This window comes from Ochotona princeps, chromosome 20 (assembly GCF_030435755.1).
Source record: "Ochotona princeps isolate mOchPri1 chromosome 20, mOchPri1.hap1, whole genome shotgun sequence".
Taxonomy (NCBI): Eukaryota; Metazoa; Chordata; class Mammalia; order Lagomorpha; family Ochotonidae; genus Ochotona; species Ochotona princeps.
Window position 1 is genome coordinate 11,981,856 of NC_080851.1, and position 23,491 is coordinate 12,005,346.

A 23,491-nucleotide genomic window follows, 5' to 3' on the forward strand; every position below is an offset into this window, starting at 1 on the left:
AAGAATCACACACCACCAAACTCACCATTCTTCACTTCTCAACCCGTGTTCAAACCTGGCTGGCCCCTCTTCTATGTCCAAAGCTTAGCTTACTTTCTAATATGTCATTTTTTTTCTGGTCACATTACCTGCAAAGCTGGCATTTCTAATTCTTCAAGGTAAACTTCCTTCCAAGACTAAACCAATTAGCCAACCAGCTCCCCTGGGGCTTTCCAAGTTCCCCCAAATGCATCTCTCCCATCCCTCCCCATCCTCTGTGTTCACCTGGCCCGTGCCCAAAGCCACTTCTCAGAACCACAGAGCTGACCTCTGCCTCGCTCCGCAGAGCCTACACGAGCTGCTGCTGTCAGGCCACCCCTCACGCCAGGCCTGGCCCCGACATGCCTTCCACACAAGCACCAAACCAAGCTAAGCCTCCTCACTGAAACTCGGTGCCTGTTCCTCAGAGCTGAGCCTCAGCTTCTCCCAACGGAAAGTGCAGGTCACTGCACTCGGCAGGGAAGCATGCCCAGTCCGGATTATGCCAAGCCCCCTTCCACGGCTGGGAGGGACGCGTTAGATACAGTGGCACCCTTGCTACAGACATTGTCATCAGCGATAGGTATTCCACAAAACCAACCAAATGAGCAAATCATGATCCACCGAACAAAAAGGGGTTCTTCGTATGAGGGTCTCGCATTCAGGAGGAAGAAGCCAACTGTTAAAACACTCTGGAGTGAAAAATGACCACACTGTGTATTCAATTGAAAGTGAATGAACACAGTTGCCTTGGAATTGCCAGACCCACTGCTAAAGCTATCGGAAGCTAAGATTACTCTCAACAATAGTGGAAGGTGTCTTCAGTTATTTACTGTTTTCCCTAGTTTATAACTTTGAGTTTTAACAACCTTTAAACCACTCAACTAAAAGCAGCATTGTGTTCCCTGAGCCATCCACCTTCTCAGAGAGCAGAAAGCCAGAAAGGTAAAATCAGCCTGTAGGGTGATGGGGGTGTCCTGCAAGCCAGGGGCCCTACTGGGATTGGAGATGTGCGACAGAGGTCGCAGCTGCGGTAACAGCGTCACTCTAATTCCTGGGTCTACACTTTCACCAGTCAACACACACTAGTAGGGACCCCTCAATCATGCAGGAGGTTCTTTTAACCTTGACTAACAACTTGAGAATATGGCTCTCATAGCTCATAAGGATCAGGAATGTTAAAATCCCATGGAGAGAGGGGGGTGAACTTGGGGTCTGGGGATTAAAACTTCCAGCAGCCTGTTGGTTACTAGTGGGTGCCAGGCCAGGATCATCTCCACGCTTGGAGCCCCGATTCAAGTTCAGAAACTCTTCAGTATAGCAAAATCCACCTTAATCTCATCCTCACTATTAATTACCTCGATGCAAAGCACAAATAAGGCAAGCCCATTTCGATCAACTGTCTTACCACTCTATGAAATTTTATAACCCACCTACGCATGGCCACAACTGCTGCACCTCAGTAGGCGGGGATCTAGGACGGACCCAGCAGATGAGCACGTGAGCCAAGCAAGAGCCTCGGAGCCAGATGGCGCCCCACAACAGCTCACACATGAAGGGGGAAAAGAAACCGTGACTTGTGAAGAATGGCAGGCAAGCACACACAGGAACACAGGTACCCTGGGTAACGCCCAACTGACTGGCACCAACTTGAGCTCCTCTGCAGGCACCTTCAGAGGTGCAGGCAGTGTGGTTTCTACCTTGTGGTCAAGCTCAGCTGACGCAATGGTTGTCCTGCTGTCTCAACAGGCAGTAGGTGGCCACACACACATGCACATGGCAGAGCCTCCATGTCTCAAGCTGCCAAGCACCTGTGTTCAGAACCCAGAGGCAGGTGCGCACCTGAGAAAAGTCAAGAGCCACTCACACAGCAGGCTGAAGCCACTCCTACGTCTAAGAAACTACCTCCTGCATCCAGAAGAGAGGCCCAGAAAACAGGATCTGAAGATGAGATTTCACGCTCTACTGGCATTCAGAAGAGGACCAACAGAAGGAACTAAGACACTGGAAGTGACAGGAGATGACCCAACGGTCCAGCACCTGCACATATCAGTCTGAATGGGAAGTCTGGCACTCCCAACACACACACACACACACACACACACACACACACACATACACACCACGGATTCCTTCACATTTACTCTGCCACAGGCTCCCACCAAGATCTCCAGCTGCCAGGACTGTGGGCAACACTGAATGCTTCCATTCTGGCCACGACCTTGAGATCCTCTGCTGCAGGCCACCTAAGGATATTCCCATTCTCCGTGGTAGAACCGCGTCAGATTGACGTGAGAGCCCAATACGTCCCAGCTGGAAGCCCATCAGTCGCCCCCCGAGTCACCTCCTTCTTGGATCTGCTTTCCTGGTGTCTCCAGGAAGGCCAGGCGAAGCTGCCGCGAGTGGCTCACGACCAACTACATTCAGCATAATGGATAGTTGCTCCAAGAGGAAAATGTGATCAGCCGTACTACTGCTAACATCCCATTAAGACGAAAAGTTAATTAGGCTGTGTTCCATGAAGTCAATTTGAGGTATTTGTCTCAATAGCATTATTGTAATTATTCCTCATCAAAATGAATCCTGCCTCCTACAGCGTGCCCATGTCCTGTGTAAACAGCAGCACAAACCCAGGCGTGCATTCGGCTCTCCACCGGAGCCACCTGAGCAGCCTTATGTTTATACACAAGTAAAATCAAGGATTCTCAGGATCATTTTTTTTTTTTAAATACAAAGGCAGGTTAAAGCAATCTCGCTCTGCTTTTCCCAAAGGTCAAGAAAATAAAAGCAAACTAAAAATGCATGACAAATTGTATATATCACAACACCACTAAAGTCAAAACAAGCACCTGTTGAAGTGAAGGGTGCCAATGGAAAAACGCCATCAAGCGCTTCCTGAGTGAGCCCATGGTGCAGGGCATCCAGATGTGCCTAGCTATCCTCCACCTCCACCCTAGTAGGACTAAGCCTGAAGCCCTCCTCAGGAGGCGCTGGCATGATCTGGGCACACAGAAGACCTCAGGACACCCATGGACCCACTCAGGGCATTTCGAGGACCAAAGACCTGAAGGTGAATTCCAATTTCCTCCTCCAGATCCACAATTTAAATCAGTTAAACAAACCCCTTCCTCTTTAAATAAGACTTTTAAATTATCAGATTGAACAAAACAAAATTAAGAAACTGTAACCTTTAGAGAAACAAAACAAACTCACAAAACTCCAAAGCAAGTGGCTTATCACAGAGACCAAATGATCATGATGTTGACACGCCCATGACATGTCAAAATCAGATTTAGAACATTCTCCAGGAGGAAAGCTAAACTGCAGGCACTTTCTTTAAAATATTCCCCTGCGGGTGTCCTCAACGCATAAGATCACTCTGATGGAGGCAGTGGGTGGCGAATAGACAATGAGACAGAGCAGGGAACCCTGGGAGTTGCCACTCCACCTCAGGGACCAGGCAGAAGCCTCAGAAGCTTCACCCACCAGCCCTGGCTGTGTCCCCCACTCCTTACCACTTCCAATCTCTAAACACGGGCCGAGGCGACAAGTTCTGCCAGCTTGCCCCTGTCTGCAGCTGTACCCATGTCTGAGAACCCCGGCCTGTCTACAAAAGGCCTCAGATGACAACAGTCTACTGCTACCAGATGGGATGACGAGTGCCTGTTCCTGGCAGGAACGAAATATCCATAGACAGCCAAGAAGCCAGGTCAATAGTCATCAAGTTCAAGGTCAAATCCTCTGCCCACCACTACCCTGATCTAAATGACCTTGAGGCTTCAAAGTGGTCTCCTTTTGAACATGAAGGGGCTCTACATGATCTGTGATGAACCCGTTAATTCCATGGTTTCAACATAATCAATATTCGAAATGCAACAGCTTTCCCCGGATTAGAGCACCTGAGGTACCTCCAAGTTCAACTCGGTGATACCGTCTTTGCAAACACAACTGACCCCAGGCTTTACCTAATGAATCTTTGTGGCTTGTTAAGAGGTAGACCCACCAGTAAAAACTGAGTGAATTCCGCATAATTCAGGTGTCTTTTCCTTTCTTTTCCAAAATGCAGCTGTACAAATTCTGAATCCCAGTTAAACGGAATACGTTGATGAATTGTGGTCTGTCCAAAAACTTGCTTTATGTCCTCTAAAGAGAGAAAAGAAAGGTTGGTTAAAACATAGCCAGTCATTTCTCTAAAATCTATCAAATGCATATCGCTGTTTCTTCCAAGACAGTAACTCAATTTTAAACACATTCAGATTATAAAATCATGGCAGAATAAAAGAATTCTCAGGACATCTGTCAAGACCAAAAGCATCCCACCAAATAAACAAAGTAAGAGGAAGAAAGCATCAAGAACTTGCATAAATGTGCCCCCACCCCCTGCTTCTCTCTCTCTCTCTCTTTCTCTCTCTCTCTCTCTCAGCAGCTGGGAATCAACGTGATGAGCTACAGCTCTTCTTACCATCTCACTTGCTTTGTTTTCCAGGAACAGGCAGCTACATTCGCTCTTTAACAGCAGGACACTCATCCAGACACATGTCACACGACATTCTTCCATGTGGCTTTTACTATTTTATTAAAAGAAGCTTTGGGAAGCCTTAGAAATTAGATAAAAGACCCGAGGCACATTTTGAACATCCCCAGGCTCTAATTAAGCTCTGTGAAGCCCAGCAGTTTACCACCTGCACCCAGGGCCAAGGGCACCTAGAAGGAGAGCCTGCAGTCCGGTTCCTGCTTGTCCCGGCTGCACAGGTTTTGAACGTGCAGACATCCCATCTCAAGACACAACTGCCAAAGTACTGGGACGTGCGCATCACTCCCTCTCATCCTCCACTACGAGACAACAGGAAGGCTGATGAGGGAAAAATAGGATGGATATGCACTTTCCTAGAGTTCTGCGTTCTGATCTGATCTCCGTCCTCCCCTTAACGGCGTGTATTTAGAGGGTGGCGAAACACAAATTGCTACGAATCAATTTTATCCTGGCTTTCACACCACTGCACATATCCAGCATTTTCTCTGAGCAAACTGTGCTATCTTGATAGTTTTTCTATTTTTGACATTCTTTGTAAAGATTCATTTTTTCAGAAAGTAGAGAAAGGGAGAGTGTTCTTCCATTTCCTGCTTCACTCCCCAAATGGCAATTAACAGCTGGGCCTGGCCCAGAGCAAACCCAGGACTCGGGAACGCCAGCCAGGTGTCCCATAGGGGTGCAGGGCTCCAAGCAGCCGTGCCAGCCTCTGCTGCTTTCCCAGGCGCGTTAGCAGGGAGCTGGACGGGAAGTGGAGCAGAGGAGACTCAAAAGGGCACCCACGTGGGATGTCATGCTCACACATGATGGCTTAACGGGCTATGACACAACATAAGCCTCGTATATCTTTTCTTTTGCTTCTATCAGCACTTGAAAATAAAGAAAAAAGGAGAAAGTTCTTTAGCCCAGGAAAGGGTGCCAAAGCTTCTGGCACTTGTTTCTGCTACTTCCCCCAAAATTCCCTGCTCCCACCGCCATTAAACCCACAAGGTTTTTATTCCATGCTTTTAAAGTTTCCAGAGACCTTTATGTCTTGCCATGAAGAAGCTGAGTGCCACCATCAGCAGCAGCTCAAGGCTGGGTGTGTGTTTACCCAGAGAAGGCAATAAAAACCAGAATTACGCTGGGCATAAATTTTATGACAGGTGGCAGAACACCTCAGGCTGGCCCTGAGAAGGACAATAAAATGGAAGTTTTAAAGTGCAACCCTCAATTTCTCTGAGTCTATTTTGTCTTCTCTGCTTCCAGGGGAAAAAGCAAGACCTGGGGGGAATGAAGTCAAATGGGAATCGGGACTTAAGAGGGGGTCGGTAGGAGAACAGAGGGTCTGCCAGCAGGTCAACAGAAGGCAAGAAGCATGGAGATTCTGCTTGACACATGCGGCTCCTGTGACTTGAGTTAGAATGCTACTGAGAATCCCAGCTAGAAAAGCTTGGGAACTCACCAGCAGTCAGGGGGTGATATAATGACTCCAGCGTCAGACACCTGAAAGTCACGGTCAAGTGGGGCTTTCTTCAATGGCAAACACAAAAATGAGGGTTGCTGAATCCTGAACACTTATTATTGCATGGAGTCAGGGCCAACAATGAAAAACAACCCATGGTAAGAAATCACAGAAAGGTTACAATCACTCATTCATTGATACTCAATTCTGTTTTTAAACAAGCAAAAAAATACGAGAAGAACAGAGGAGTACAGCAGGAATGGGTCTACAGAAGTCATGGGAGAGGTCACGTGCAGACCCACAAGGTCACAGTGGCCACTGGAATGCACGGTCCAGGGGATGACACATCAAGGTTCATGAGACAGTGGTTCTGGCGTTAGGCAGTGCAACCCTTAGAATGTGGCTCTCGCTATGGGCTTCTCGGCTGTTCTGAGAGTGCCATTCCTTGGCTAGGCAGCTAGCTATTCCTAAAGAGCAGGACTGAAGAGCCCTGCACCAGAGCCTTTGGGAAAAAGAAGGACAGTGGGAGATTTGCTCTCCTCTGAGTTTTGGGAGCCATACTTCGAGCGCAGAATCCCTGTATTAGCATGGCGATGAAGGATGGACTCCCGGCCAGGAGACAGGAGCTCATGGGGAGAGGCAATTCCTGTTCAAGGCAGTGGCCTTGAAAGTTGTTGAAGAGGTAGCAAGTTGGGCCTGGGAAGGAGCTTCTCCGTGAACAGCTACAGCATGAAGAAAGAAAATCTGGAGTTTGGTCCCCGGCCTCTGGACAAAGCCACATGTGCCCCTATAGTACATGGCAGGTCCTGCACCAGGCAACTGCACACACTAACAGCACCTGTCGGCAGCAAAGATCATTACTTGTAAACCTCTGGGGCTTGCGGATGTGAGGAAAAGTTTGCGGTGAGAAGAAGAGCTTCCGTGAGATTTTGCAAAGAGAAGGACAAGAAAGCAAAGGGCCAGAGCTGCGAGGCAGGTGCCACAACTTCAGCTAGCAGAAGGACCATGTGCTCACATCTGCTCAGCCTGCCAAGCCAACTGCACTGGACAAACCAAAGATACGTTAGAGATGGAAAGAAGGCTGTTGGTAGAGGATATCCACCAGTATTTCTATTCGTTTTCACACCTAATAAATTCTTTAACAGAAACTAAAATATTAAGCCTCCATACTCTGGAAAACTAACACATTTTCTCCAAAAATATTTTAAAGGCTCTCAAGTCTGAATATTTCGCTCTGCTCTAAAAAGTCATTCTAGGGCATCTGAGTTTCTGAGATGTTTGGGCTCTTTATCTTCCTGCAGATTCACTCACAGAAACACCCATAAACCCAGTCATCGTTGTGGCTTCCCGGCGTTTCTCGCCTTGGGAGGCCTTAATTAAAATGTCAACTCAGGTTAGTGCTCTTCTCCTTCCATAAGGTACAAATAGCGTCCTCTTGCCCACTTGTTGAAAAGTATAGACAGGATGAGACAGCTAGATCGAGAGGGGTCTGTGGACCTTCCATCCACTGGCTTACTTCTGAAATGGCCCTAACAGCCAGGTCTGGGCCAGGCTGAAGCCAGGAGACCAGCACTCTACCCAGGTCTCCCACCTGGGCAGCAGGCGCCCAAGTAAGTGGAATATTTTCCACTGCACTTCCAGGAGTATCAGCAGGATGTTGAATCAGAAGTGGGACAGCCAGAATTTCAACCAGGACTCCAATATGGGATGCTGGCATCACAGGCAGTAGTAGCTTACCCCACGGTGCCATAGCACTGGCCCAACAAACAGCTTTTCCATTTAACATGTGATTAAGATTTCGCCATGGCTTAGGAGGCAATAAAAGGCAATGAAAAGTACTCTCCTCCTACAGCTGGAAAATCAGAGACCTCAAACCAAAGTGACGCTCCAGCCTAACTCTGCTCTAGGTCCCGGTTCCCACAGACAATTTCCAACGTTTTTCTAGGAACAACTCCTGAAGTCACACTTAGTGTTATTCTTCTATCACTAAGCCCTCTCCACAGCCTGACCTTTCCAAACCTACCTGCAGGACTTAAGAGGAATGAGGAAGCCCAAAATGTTTTTAGCCATGTTGGTTGCTTACTTGGTCCAGAGCTAACTCACACTAACTCAAAGCCAATGGCTTTCAAACAAGCACCACTTGACAGGCCTATGACTAATTTACCAAGAGCTACAAGGATCAGGTCTCTCCTGGTGTAAAACCTAAGACCTTCACATTTCTCTCCTCCTCCCACCCCACAGATAACGGGCATGGAGAGAAAGAAGCAAAAAAGGATTCATACAAGGCCATGAAAAGTGTTGCACCGGGCACAATTCAGAAAACAGAAACAGAACCCAACGCTGTAGCATAGTGGTGGAAAAGCAGTGGGAGGTGGCTCAGCTGCTTGGGCTCCTGCTGCCCATGTGGGACTTCTTCAGCCTGGCCCAGAGCTGGCCACGGTGGCCACTCAGAGTGAATCAGCAGATGTAAGATCTCTTGGTCTCAATCGCTCACTTGCACTCTCTTTTTCTCTGTAGCTCTGACCTTCAAATAAAATACATCTCTTTAAGAATAATTTTTGAAGATTTGTTGGAAAGCCAGATATACAGAGAAAAGGAGATTCAGAAAGATATTCCATCCGATGATTCACTCCCCAAGTGGCCACAGTGGCTGGAGCTGAGCTGATCTGAAGCCAGGGACCAGAAGTTTCTTCCGGCTTCGGGCCGTCCTCAACTGCTTTCCTCCGACACAGGCAGGGAGCTGGATAGGCAATGGAGCAGCCCGGATACAACACAGCGCCCATATGGGATCCAGCACAAGCAAGTGAGGACTTTAGCTGCTAGGCTACCACATTGGGCCCTCTTTTTTACTCATCCTAAGTATTTATTTACACACACACACATATATATATTTTTTAAACATTTATTTATTTTTATTTTAAAGGCAGAACTATAAAGATAAGAGGAGAGACAGACGGAGTCTTGCATATTCTGGTTGACTCCTTAAATGGCCACAACAATCCAAGGCCCTGAACCATCTTTTGCTGCTTTTCCAGGCCACAAGCAGGGAGCTGGATGGGAAGAGGAGCTGCCGAGATTAGAACCGGCGCCCATATGGGACCCTGCACCTGCGTGGGAGACCTGGAAGAAGTTCCTGGTTCCCAGCTTCAGATCGGCAAAAGCACCGGCCATTGAGCTCACTCTGGGAATGAATCAACGGACGGAAGATCTTCCTCTGTCTCTCCTCCTCTCTATATATCTGACTTTGTAATTAAAATAAATAAATCTTTAAAAATCAATCAATCAATCAAACAAACAAAAAATTTAGCGCAGGACAATTACAAAGTGGGAATTTTTTGTCAAGACAACCTCCAAAAGTCAAATAATTTGTCCCCAATTTAACAAATTTCCCAAGCTACAGTGTGTGTATCAGGAGGTGTTGTGTCCCGGGTGATGGACTGTCCTAAAGCATCCACCGACCAACCGTCACAGCTGCTGAGTAAGTCTAGCAAGGCTGAAAGACATGAGATCAGTACATGAAAATCAAGTTTATTTCTACACATTTGAAATAAACTACCCTAAAACAAGATAAAGAAAACAATTTTATTTATGATAGCCTCAAAAAGATTAAAATGCTTAGGAGGAAATTCAACAAAAAAAATGTGCAAAATCAATATGCTAAAAATATAAACCAATGCCAAAGGGTGGCCAAGCAGGTTAAGCTGCCATCTGTGATATCAGCATCCCACATGAGTGTGGGTTTGAGAACCAGATACTCCGCTTCCTATCTAGTTTCTTGTGTGCCTGAGAAAGCAGCAAAGCATAGCCCAAGGGCCTGGGTCCTTGTCCTCCACAGGGAAGACCCGGCTGGAGTTCCAGGATCAACCCTGGAAAATGAGGCCATGTGGGTAGTAAAGCAGCTGAAGGAAGAACACTCTTTGGCTCTTCCCTTCTCTGTGACTCTGCCTTGAAGATAAGTTAGTTATTCTTTAAAGGAAATTATTAAGACCCAAGTAAACAGACCAGCTTTCTATGTTAGAAAGTTTAATATTATTAAGACTGGCAACAACTTGTCAAAATTCACTTTAAAATGACAACTTTTCCAAAGTGATCCACTGGTCCCTGTCAATCACGATGCAACTCCGGGCGGGACTCTGCAGGAATTAATACGCTGATCCTAACGTTCACATGAAAACCCAGGGACCTAAAAAAGCCAAAACAATGTTCAAGAACAAAAAGCTTGGATTTCTAACTTTCCACAATTACAGTTAGCAAGACATCAAGTGTGGTATGGCAGGGAGCTGACATACAAATTACCAATAAAGTTAGAATGAGTATCAGTGAAAGTTGGAACTGAGGCCCCCAAAATAAACTCAAACATTTAGGGTTAATTTTTAACAAAGATGAAAAGATAACAGGAAACAACTTGTTGTTTTCAACAAATGGTGCCTAGGACACCTGGATATCTGCATGTAAGTAAATGCAGCTCCCTTACTTCACATCATATGTAAAAACCAGCTAATAATAGCAAATTAACAACTAACTGTAAGAAATGTGAATAGTTTTAGAAGAAAATACAGGCATAATTTTCAGGAAATAAAGACAACAATATGGTCATAATCTTTGCAATCTTAGATTAAGACGTGCTTTTCTAGATATGACACCAAACACAAATGTAACAAAGGAGAAAAATAGGTAAATTTCATTTTATTGAAATTAAAAACTTTCATATTTATTGGAAGTGAAAGTGACAGCCCAAGGACTGAAGGTAAATCTTTTGAAATCACATCAAAAACTCCAAAATATACAAGCAATCCTCACAACTCAATTAAAAAGAAAAGACAATGAATGCAGTTGTTACACAGTAAACACCCCGAGCGAACACTGTTTCAAAATGATACAAACAAGGGTTAGATTCATGTCCAACCTCATTAGCCATCAGGAAGCAGAAAATCCCAGCCACCAGGCGCTAACAGGTGTCTCCGTGGGACACCTATAGCAGCATGAGGTTATAATAAGTGTTGGTGAGAGGTGAGGACAGTGGAATTCTAATGCACTGCTGGTAGGAGTCTGAAATGCTAGAGACTCTCTGGAAGTCATCCTAGCATGGATCCAGCACGGTAGCCTAGTTGCTGAAGTCCTTGCCTTGCATGCGCCAGCATCCCATATGGGCACCGATTCGTGTCCCGGTTGCTCCAATTCCTATCCAGCTCCCTGCTTGTGGCCTGGGAAAACAGCAAGGGACAGCCCAAAACCTTGGGACCCTGCACCCATGTGGGATACCCAGAAGAGGCTCCTGGCTCCTGGCTTCAGATTGGCTCAGCTCCAGCCAGTGCGGCCACTTGGCGGAGTGAGTCAGTGGAAGAAAGATCTTTTTCTCTGTCCCCTTCCTCTTTGTGTATCTGACTGTCCAATAAAAATAAATAAATCTTAAAAAAAAAAGTCCAGCAGATTGTCAAAAAGTTCGCCAGTTAACATGTGACCTTGCAGTACTACTCTCAAGCCCACACAATTATGAGGAAAAAAAACACAGTGCTCCCAAACAGGGACATCACCATCTGAAGTAACATTAGCAATAACCAAAAAGTGGAAATAACCTGTAGTAAATAATCATTAGACGACAGATAAATAAAAGGTTAACAAATCCCTACAACTGCAGTAGTACTTATAATAAGGAAAGAAATCAAAATATATGGTCCTAATCGGATGCTGGACTGTCTGATATTGTCTGTGCCAGCAGTGTTGGGGCATAGTTAGATGGGAGACTGATGGGATTATGACTTCTCATGAAGGACTATACTATTGTAGCAACATGAGGAAAATCTGTGGGGGGGGGAGTGTTTTGGGGGGAATCCCAGTGTATATAAAGTTGTATTACAAAATTCAAAAACTCAAAATAAAAATATAACAACAAAAAATACATGGTCCTTACAGTCTCCATGCACCTTGAGGATATTATGCTAAAAGAAAGAAGTCTTACACTGCATGAAGGGATTCATATGAGAGGTCCAGAACACATCAATCCATACAGATCAATGTGTTCCTTGGGCTGGAGGGACTAAAGCAAACGGGGAACCGGGCAGGGTGCAACTGCTAAGGCATACAGTGTATGTGATGGACTGTTCTCAACCAGCAATGCTTGCACAAATCTGTGACTTTTCTAAGATGAGCCAATGGATAACCCACCTTCCAACACGCTTGTTATTTAGAAAAAAACCCCTGGCATTGTCAGAGCTTAGCCCCTCACTTCAGCATACCTCTGGGTAAAACCCTTGCTCGATTCTCCAAATCTTTACAATGGGAATAAGGCACTAAGAGCACCTGCTACAATGTGATACGCCACTAGGTACTCACAGAAATGGTGACACTTCCAAACCTCAACTTGTAGATGAGAATGATTATCAGTGCACCCAGTATTTCCTAATGCTAGGAAGAAGAGCAGGCCCGGTGTGCTTTGGAACGATCACGGCTGATACATTTCCCCAAATGCAGTAATTTTCCTCCAAGATTTGAAACCCATCCTTCCCTGAGCACATGTACTAGACTCTTGAATGAAAAATGATCAAAAAGTAAGCAATTTTCTATTATGTTTCTTAAAGTATGAAATTAAGAAAGATTAAGAACCTCCTCTCTTTACTTTGAAGATCTTTTAGACACTAGAACTATTTAATTGGCAAATTACTCGCACATGCCATTAAGTGGTTAGACGGGATTTGTTTTTGTACATTCTATGGGCTCTTATCCCTTAACCTCCAGCACACTATAATCTGAAATCATCAAGGTCTTCACTTATGCAAATGTTAACTTTTCTACATTTTTGTTGCCATACAGAATAACTGAATTAATGTACTTTAATTTCTGAAAGATTCACTTTTTGAAGCTGTAAATCAATGAAAATGAGTTTCCCATTAAAATAGAAAAAGATTCATCAGGCTGTATTATTTCAAATGCTAAGCCCTAAGTCTCACTCACGGATCCTACAAATTCCACTAGTACAATAAACATGAAAAGGCCACTTTGGCCTGAAAGACGAGTCCTCGTGGAGGTGACCCGAGAGCTGCAGGTACCACGCTCTGTCCGGTGGGCGCCGAGTGGTTTCTGCTCTGAGGGAAACAGCACTCCACCCTGCTGATACGGTTAACAGCAGCTTATCTGGCCATCGTCTTTTAAGCAGGGAGCAAGAGACAAATGGTTGAATTCGCCAGTTAAATAACATAATGGAGTAAGTGGAGGCAGCCCCGTCTCCACTGCCATGTGCCCCGATATCAAGGCTGGCGTTGCAAACCCTTTAGACAAGTACCTTTTTATATTAATCACAGTGAAGGGTCTGAAGAGGAAAGAAGTATTCTGGCTACAATTCAGACTTGCTCGGGGAAGTTCTGGGGAGAAATGGTGCCATTGAAATACAATAAGTACCACCAAGTGCTTCACATTAAAATTGAGTTCTCTGTCACTCCCTGGAAACTTCTCTGATTACTATTCTGTACGTGTCACGAAATGGCTGTAAAAATTCTTTCAAAGAAACAAGCATACACAAGTGGTCAACCTGAGCCAAATCTAACTCTCGATTCACGTATGTTGCTGTCTATTAAAAGGTAGCAAAATGTAAAACTCTTAGGGCACAGGGGTAGTCATGGCTGCAGGTCACAGCGGCATCCTGGGGAGGCAGAGTGTCCTGAGGCCAGAACACAGAGCAACGCTTCCTATCACACCGGGCTGCTCTGTCCTTCCAGCCAGCTTCCACATCCACGCAAGGGAGCCATGAACTATGCCAGCCATGCTCAACTGAAGGAGCCACTGAGTTTTCTGGGAGAGTATGTTCAAAACAGGCCCAAACCCCAGGCTCAAAGATTTCTAAGCAGGAGATCTGAGATGCAGCCAGGCAGCTGACTGTTGTAACAAATACACCAAAACTACCAGAGCGCGTCAAAGAAGTTTGTTGGACAATGCAATAAGATGCTTTATTTTAGTGCAAAAAAGTTTTGAAATCCATGCAGTCTTTATGGTAATACATTTTCAAATGAGAATCTGTTCTGTGCTTTGTTGATAAGAATCCCCCCCTTCTAAAAGCTTATAGAAGAATCCTCAAGGTTAACATGAAATTCAAGTTACCATCACGCCTGCTCACTCACATCAACGACCGAAGCCACAGCAGGGCAGACACTTGCCCTGTTAATCACCCATCACGTGCATTAATGCGTAGACAGTGGAGAGGACAACAGAGAAGCTTTCCGTCCGGCCCCTGGAGAACGTATTCTCAACCAGGGAGAATAAATCCTTAGCAGTCTTTCCTAACTTCGAAAGCAGCTCGGCTGGAGGGGTATTGGGCGTAGTGGAGGCACACAGCCGACTGGCCGTTCTCCAGACACCTGAGCTTGCGTTCAGCATCTGCTGTGTTAACCTGCATCACTGCGGCAGAACACAACCCGAAGTCCAAAGCTTTCAAATCTGTCAAACAGTACACAGAGACCCAATTCATTCTCCAAGTGCAAGTGTAAGATCTAGCTTGTTTTAAAAACTAATTTCCTAAGCCAGTTTCCTTAGACGGATGTTATCAAAAATAATTTTCTTGCAAAAGCATTAACATACATTTAACCCTCCTTAAAGGCAGTAAGAGCAGATGTAGTACAAATGTACACCCACAGTGATCCCATATTAGTATAGAACTGTTTTATTTCAATTAAAATGTCTAACTATCCACCCCCAACATATACCTAAACTGTAATTTTCTCGGAGAACTTCCAATGCGCTCTTGATTTTGTTTCCTTTATCAACCTATCAGAGCGAAAACTGCCTTGAAACTGTTGGAAGAAATCAGTCATTAGCAGCAAGATTACAGCAAATTTTCCAATTTAGAAAAACTGTATTTTTATCTCTATCTTACACTGAAAGAATAATGGTGCAATTTTACCATTTTTAAATGAGCAGTGCAGTTTAAAATAGTCAAATCTTTCCAGGCAAGGCTCTGGACTGGAAGCACTGCTCTCTGTGTCTTCTCTCTTGACAAGTTCTCTTGACCCCTAACACACACACACACAACACACAACATACAACACAGAGCATGCAGGCACTCAGGTGCACAGGGAAGCAAGAGCCCCCTGCTCCGACCCGGCTCCCCGGCCAGCGTCTCCCGCCACAGCAGTTTTCCACGGAGCAGTTAACCTCCGGGCAGTGGTTAACTAAGGAGTGCCACATTGCGACTTACTCTCCAATTGACATTCTCCCACCTTCTCCACAGGCCTGCCTCCTTCCTTCCCCGCTCTCGATTTTTAAAGTGGAGTGATGAAGTAGCAAAAAGTACAATGTTTTAGCCATTTGAGCATGGACAATTCTGAAATTATCTCACCAACTGGAAGTGCTCCCTGATACCACTATCTTTCAAAATTGAAGCCATTATGGTCAATCGTGCAAATCCGTATTTAGCTTTTCGTAAATAGGGGATTTTTGACCCAATGAACTGGAACAGCTTTTGAACGGTCTCTGGGATCTCTGACAAGATACTCAGGACCAGCACTCGCCACAGCTCCTACCAACGTCATCTGCTTGCAAAACTCACGCTGCTTTTATTCGGAATTCTTGGAAGTGACCAGGGAGCAAGAGAGTGTGCATAGTGCGCGTGGACGTGGGCCTCCCCCACTTCCCACTGCCAATAAAGTCTACTGTAGCCAAAGCTTCTCTCATTGAAATAACACGTTAATCAGAATCAATATTAACAAAGAAAAAACTTTGCACAAACAGCACCCCTGCTCCATTTCTGTTGTTTCCTTTCCCGGCAGCTCTGCAGAGATGGGGAGTGCTCCATGTGGTTGGGCTGCTCACAGCTGACATTGTCCTACTGCTCAACTTTGGCATTTGGTCCGAGTTCTCCACAACCGCTCCCTTCCACATTTCTAACACTCACCATTATCCCCACCCTGCACCTGGGGGCAGGACTAGGCGGTGACCCCGCATTCCCACCTGCCATTCAGCCCACATAGGGCACACCCACCATTCCACAACCATCACAGTACGAATTCCTGGACATGGTCTGACCAGGGAACCAGGAAGTTTCTCTACAAGCACTGTCGTCTAGGTTAGAGGATAGACTGTCTGAGAAGGAAGCTCTTGGAACTGGGAATTACTTGGAAATTGCCACGGTGGGCCCAGCACGACAGCCTAGTGGCTCTAGTCCTTGCCTGGCATGCACCAGAATCCCATATGGGTGCTGGTTCATATCCTGGCTGCACCACTTCCCTTCTAGCTCCCTGCTTGTGGCCTGGGAAAGCAGTGGAGGATGGGCCAAAGCCTTGGGACCCTGCACCCCAGTGGGAGACCTGGAAGAAGCTCCTGGCTCCTGGCTTTGGATCAGCTCAGCTCCAGCTGTTGCAGCCAGTGGATGGAAGATCTTTTTCTGTCTCTCCTCTGTAAACCTGCATTTCCAATAAAAATAAATAAACCTTTTTTTTAAAGATGAAATTACCACAGATGGCTGCGGGCCATGTTGGGTGTGGCCCCCACAGGAGGAAGATCCCATCCAAAGAGGTTTGCTGAATGTTAGTTTTTAATAAACTAAGTGTTCTAGGCATTATGATTCCTTCACAGGCCAGTCCTCTGGCCCATAATATTTTTAATGGTATTTATTTATGCATTTTACTTGGAAGACAGAAGAGGGGCAGAGGAAAATTATATCTCCCATTCACTGAATCACTTCCCAAATGCTGGCAAGTGCCACGAGTGGGCCAGGCTGAAGTCAGGAGCTAGCAACTCAATCCGTGTGTCCCCACGTGTGCAGAAGACACACAAGTACTTGGGACACGACTTGCTGCCTCACGGGAAGCACTTCAGCAGGAAGCTGGAATCAGCCCAGAGCTGCGGCTCAGACCACGGCTCTGGGAAAGGGTTGTGTGTGTCCCGCTGTACGTTCCACCTGCTGCTCCGAATGCCCACTCCACACAATATTTACTCACATTAAGAGGTGTCACGACACAGCAGCTTTGCACAGTGACGAGCAAAGGGCACAAGGGCTATTGTCGCTCACAGTCAAAGGGCAAGACTAGACCCCAGGCCATGCACAGCTGCAGCGACAGCCAGGCAGGCCTCCCGGGGGCCAGGCTGCACACACGCTGCCCTCATTCTCAGCTTCAGCTCTCTTCCACATGCCCTGCCAGCCAGCCAACCCAATGGCTCCTTCTACGCTTCGGAATTTATGAGTTCCTCTCTATAATGGCTCTGGGTGAATGTCTTCCAATTCGATTCCGGTGCTGTACAATAACCTGTTGCAAACAGTTTCCTTCACGTACCCCAAACCAACATGCATCCAAACACTCACACCACAAGGCACACACAAACTGCTCCACAATCAATGGTTTTGAACACAATACTGGAATCGTCTTACGTAGATCCATTCCCACTGGCTCAACTGCCACTCTTCCTGGCATTGCTTGCTCCTACCCCTGTCCCTCGGGACAAGCCAGGGGGACTCCCGACAGCCCCTCCCGCCAGTGAGCACCTCCGGTTCCAGCCCTGAGGTTGGGGCTCCACCCAGGGGCACTCGCTTCCTTCACTTCCCCAGTGGTCACTGTGCTTTCTTTTTGAGAAGTACAGTCTGGGGGAAAACTTGGTTTCATTTTCTTTATTCTTTTATTTGAAAGGAAGAGATAGAGAGAGAGATCTCCATTGGCTGGTTCACTCCTGAAATGGCTGTAATGGCTGGAGCTGAGCCAATTCAAAGACAGGACCCAGGAGCTTGTTCCGGATCTCCCACGTGGATGCAGGGACCCAGGTGCTTGGGCCCTGCTCCGTTACATTCTCAGGCACATTAACAAGGACTTGCATTGTAAATGGAGAAGCCAGGACTTAAACTGACACCCTTATGGGATGCTTGTACCGCAGACAGAGGCTTAAAGTTGCTATGCCACATGCCAGCCCATCTCCTCACCTCTCTTAAGTGGACACTCTGTGATGGAGCCCCTTGATGCCCCACCTGCTCCTGGAGTGGAGCCATTGTTCTATCCACTCTGCTGCCCTGCAGGCTCCCTTTCACTCACAATACTGCTTGCATCACCTGTATTTTCACAAGTGGCTTGGATGTCTGTAACCGTGACAACGTTTCCAGGGTACGGAGTGCTCTAATCCAGGTACTGCTCGCCCTTGTGATTACTTTCCCCCATGGTACAATAAAGTCCAGCAGGCCAGTGCACTTGCTTACTGTTCTGTGGTTCTTCATGAGAAACACCACACCCTCCTAGCGCCTGGTACAGACGGGGACCCTCCTGGTGACTGACGCCTGCCTGGTTTAGGAAGAGCTCACCCCACTGAGCCCAAGCCGGATGACCACCAGGGGGCGCAGTGAGGAATCAGGAGTAGCAGTCTGGGGAAGCAGGCCGCTGGCAGGTCTCCACCATGGCACCACCACCACCACCCCCGCCCCCCCCCCTCGGCCTCGCAGGCCACTCGGGATGAGAGATGACCATCAGAACAGCATGGCCGCCCTGGGTTTCCAGGGGTAAACCTGTGAGTCATACACCAAGTGTATAGATTAATAAGCCCCAAACCAGGGCTGCTGGCAGGAGCAGAAGTGACTCCATGGTCCACTTCTTTCCCTCTGACCTCTCACACTCTGCCAGGGAGGGGCCAAGCCACAGGATGTGCTCTTGGGAATAGTACCAGTGGACCCCCCCAGAGGGCACTGCCACCCAGGCCTCCACCACTTTCTGCCAAGATAGTCAAGACACCTCCCCGACTAGCCACCCCTTCCAGGGCCCTGCACAGCACCAGACCTTTGGGATGTGCAGCTCAGACACCCTCTACACCCCACCCATGCGACCTGCCTCACATCACCCACCCCCAGTGTGCCCAGATGACATGAGCTTTCATCTGTCTGCCTTCTCTCCTGCTACAAGGCAAGGTGGTGAGGAGGAAGAGTTTGCATTCTGTTCCTTTCTGCATGCCCGGGCCTTTCACACTTCGAACAGTCCCAAGTTAGCAGTCATTGCTCTCCTCTAGGGCAGCAGCTTCCAACACCATCTGCGTGCTGGCAGCTCCCCAAGTTCCCTCCCACACTCCAAGGGGCTCCTGAGCTCTTCATTAGGAATTCAATGCCTTCAAAGGTCAGGTTCTTCCTCAGGGCCTTCCTATCTTGCTGATGAATCCTGGCTTCTGATAGCTCTTATTCAAGACGCCAGCGTGGTGCGTGGCTCTCCCCATGGCTCTCTCTCCACATGCAGCCCCTCGGAGTCCCAAGGACCGTCTCCCAAGCACACATGGAAACGAACCACGTTGCCCCATCACCACTGCCACCCTAACCCCACGCTACCCATCAGGACACCACACTCTCTCACCCGGCTGAAAGCAACAGCCTTTCCACTGCTCTCTCTTCACTCCGGCCCCTTCCCTACCGTCTGTTCTCCACGCAGCAGCCAGAGGGCTTGCGATGAAACAGAAACCAGACCGCATCACTGGGTCACACACATCCAACAGGGGCAGCCTAGTCGCCTAACCATGACAGTCTAACCTCCCCACAGCCGACAGCGAGCGCCCTGCCTCAGCACTTCTGTGACTTCTCAAGCCCTCCTCCAGCCTCCTGCTGCCGTGCTCAGCTCACCCGGGTCCTCCTTGCTGTTCCCCAACTCACCAAGCCGACTTCATCCTTGAACCTGGGCAATGCCCTCCCTTCAGCCTTGGTCCGTGTCTTTCCTCATCCACCGGAACCATTCCCTCACCTCCTGGGAAACACTACTGGCCTGTTCCTGCACTCATGTGAGTGGCACCAGGTAGCACCTGTACTTCTGTGATGGGCTCATGCCACTTGACACAGCACTCTCAAAGTTTGTGCAGGCTGTTGTAGATGGTAGTATTTCCCCGTCATGACTGAATAATATTCCATTGGATGGATGAACAACTTGGTGCATTTTCTCATCTGTGTATGGATATTTAATCACTTCCACATCTTAGCTCTATAAATAGTGCTGCCACAAGCATGAGAGTTCTACTAGCTCTTGAAGATCTTGATTTAAATTATTTTGGATAAATATCCAGAAATAGGGATTGCTAGATTAACTGGTCACTTACAGAAAAAACCTGCCATCCCTAATCTAGCACAGAAACACTTTATAAGACAAAACAACAGAGAAAAGAAACTCTTGCTGCCACCAAACACACAACTTTGAAGAAATAAGGCCTTAAATTTTATAAATTAAGATTGGTAGAAATCTCTCTTCAAATCACAGCATAGAACTGTAAGCACAGAATGCCACTTTGCGAACTCCTTCGCTGTGCTGGAGTGAGTGGACAGTCCGCAACCCAGCACTGCTTCTTTCTGACCCTACCCGCGATCCCATGGGACTTGAGCCTGGCGCACACCCCGCCCTCTCATTGCGGAAACCAAGCCACGACAACATGAACACCACAGGACTAGCAGGACTTTGGGTTCCTAACTACCTCAGCCCACACAACACAGACCTACGGAAATAGTCACAAGCTTTCAAACAGGGGCCACGCTTGCTTTCTGTCTCTGTTGTCCGGGTCCCACCAAGGGCTGCTACAAGCAGGGGCAGCTAGGGACAGACAGAGTTCTTCCTGCAGAATGGGAGCACCTGGGCTGTCTGAATGGTGCTGAGGCAGGCCGACTAGCAGTGCCTCCCAACTGAACTTCACCCTAGAGGAAGAAACTGGCTTAGACATACAGAGGTACATGAAGACGGTACACCCCGTCAATGCAGTTGCATTCAGAATCCCCGCGGGAGGCACACGGAAGTTAGCAACTTATCCTAAAACTGTTTGGGTGTGAAAAGGACCAAGATTTACTGAAACAAATTTTAAAGGAAAGAATAAAGGTGGAGGGCTTGCTTCATATCAGGATATACGAACATGACCGCTCCAGGAAATAGTCTAACAGCCTGGCAACAGGCTAGGCAGCTAGCTGGACTCATTCCCTGGGATCTTCCGACCCAACTTCTAGAAGTGCCAGTATACACACACACACCCCACCCCCCTAAGAGTGCATAAAAGAATATACCTAAAATGATGGTCACAGCATAATAATGAGAACAGCCAAAATTGGAGATGGCCCAATCAACTAACACCAGTAGAGTAAATGAACAAATTAGGACATTATCATACAAGACAGGAAGGAAAAAGACAACAAATGAATGAATCAACAAGTAAAACCTAAAACAAGTAAAAATAAATACAGCCATACCCAGAAGGCTCTCAGAATAACCTGCTGAACAGAACAGAGCACAGCAAAACAGTGTATTCTGTATCATCCCATTTGTATGAAGTTTAAAAACAGGCAAAACCAACACAGGATTGGGAAACAGGGCTGGGACACTGTCCTTGATACAGGTAACAGCAACTGGGTCTACACACTGTGTAAAAATTCATCAAGATGCGCACTAATGATCTGTGTATTCCTCTACGTGTTTCCTGTACTTCAATAAAGCATACTTTAAAAATGTAAAGGCAACAAAAATATCATACTCATTTAACTTGGGCTAAAAATATAATTGTGGAGTAAGACATTGCTTACGGCCTGCCTGCCACACTGGACCGCCTGCTTTGAGTCACGGCCCTGCTTCCTAACGCGCCACCTTGGCAGGCTCAATGACTTGGCTCCCCGCCACCTGGGTGGGAGACCCACATTGAGGATCCAGCTCCTGGCTTCTGCCTGCCTTGGAGCTAGCCACTGTGGACATTCGGGGAACAAACCAATGGATAAAAGAACAGTCTTGATTATCTTCCTCTTTAAGCTGTCTCTCAATTTCAAGTAAAGCAAAATAAACTTTAATTGTAAACGCAAGTGAAAATTTTTGGAATAACATGGGTTTTGCTTTATTTTTCCGCTACCATACAGGATCACAAGTTATTGAGCAGAATGTATCACTTGCAGCAGCATCCTGTCCTCTCCTATTGATACCCAAAAATCTTACTTACAGTGAATATCAATGTAAGAAGAGGTGGCGAAAACAAGGACATGGAAGGACAAAGGAAATAGGACGATGTAATAAGCTAGATATCAAAAGAACAAAATTGGTCTCTGATGGCTGCCCTGGGCACTGGAGATGAGAGGCTGGTCTGCTCCGGATCCGGCAAGTGTCCAAGGCTTCAGCCTGGAACAGGAGGGACCACAGGAGCCAGTTATGTCACCGACCTGGTGGGATTCCAGTTGACCAATGGCACACCTGAATGGACATTCCTTACACAGTTGGGGCACAGACAGCTCCTTTGCCTGCCCACGTGTCTAGGGGGTTATAAAATTCCTCCACACGGATCTCAGGGGCCCTTCTCGCCTCCCTGCTCTTTCCCCTCTGCGCGAAGGGGGCCCAGGAGCGGATTTTCCAATAAAGTTTCCATTACAACTCTGAACAACTTGCCGATATTATTCCACCAGCGGGCGGGTGGGTGGTGGTCATCATCTAACTGTCTCATCAAAATCTCTTCCTTGCAGCAACTACAAGGAGTGGTCCAGACAGGACAGCATGGCCAGCGTAAACCAAACCTCAGAGAAAACAGGACACGGTGTCGCAGACATGCGACATGAGGCAACGTGGCCTTCAGTGCAGCTGATTTTTGTTTGGTGTCCCTCAGAAGTGGAGCTGGACATGTAGGCTTATTGACAAACATGGGCTTGGGATGTACCGAGCCACAGCATCCTGTTTTCAAACACAGTCTCCTGGGAAAAATAGGTTAGTCACGTCTTCATGCATTACAGGAGGGAGCACATGGGACGGACCCTCAAATCCTTCAGTTGTGTGAAAATGCTCGCATCACACCCTCCTGACTTTACAACTCTGTCACAGCAACAAACCTCCAGGGCCAGAAAGTGAGCTTTTACCCCCATGGGAAGCTGACTGGCATGCTTAGCCACCCAGGCATCCCTGCTAACACGTGATGATGACATCATCAAAAACATTCAGGGTCTCCATCCTGCCACTCGCAGCCGCCACCAGCAGGTGCACCCACATGTCCGTCCACCTGTGCGCCATGCACACAGCCCTGCCTCTTACCGAATGTAACTTCTCCTTTGCCAGCCTTGTCAAACAGCTGAAAGGCCACCATGAACAAAGCATCCGGGGCACACAGGACAGACTCAAACGCCACAAATTCTTGAAAGGATATTAATCTGCAACACAAAACAAACACAAAGCATGAAGTCAGGTGCCCGTGCAAAACAAAAACACAAAGGGGACACCCACGAAAGGAAAAGGATAAAATCCCATCGTCAGAAAGTAAAAATTCAAAGCTGAAACCATCTGTCGTTGGCATTTCCTTTCTGTACAGAATCTGTAAGACATGACAGGTTGGAGCATACAGCGATACACTAATGCATTAAAATTTCCAATGCACCTGCTGGAGCCAACATCCCTTAGGCCTCAGACCTCAGTCTCCCATAGGCATGTGGTTGACTTCCATAATTAAAGCTTAGATACTTTATATCAACAAGTGATGTCCCAGCAGTGAAACAAAACAGCTTTGGTGCTTATCAACATCCTTCCAACATCATGCACAAATGGGCCACAGATATTCATTCACAGCGACAG

At 47.1% G+C, this 23,491-nt stretch overlaps 1 protein-coding gene across 2 annotated transcripts in view; it reads right to left on the minus strand.

The window, feature by feature from the left end:
- SLC25A13 (solute carrier family 25 member 13) overlaps positions 1-23,491 on the minus strand; it is a 138,429-nt gene that overhangs the window by 61,227 nt on the left and 53,711 nt on the right. Inside the window, exons 4-5 of one of the 2 annotated variants that reach the window (XM_004582326.3) lie at positions 22,958-23,073; positions 4,022-4,161 (exon numbers count right to left, since the gene is read on the minus strand). In XM_004582326.3, the coding sequence (XP_004582383.2) occupies positions 4,022-4,161; positions 22,958-23,073 (256 nt within the window). The remainder of the gene's footprint in view (positions 1-4,021; positions 4,162-22,957; positions 23,074-23,491) is intronic. The other variant, XM_058678358.1, reaches the window with a different exon arrangement.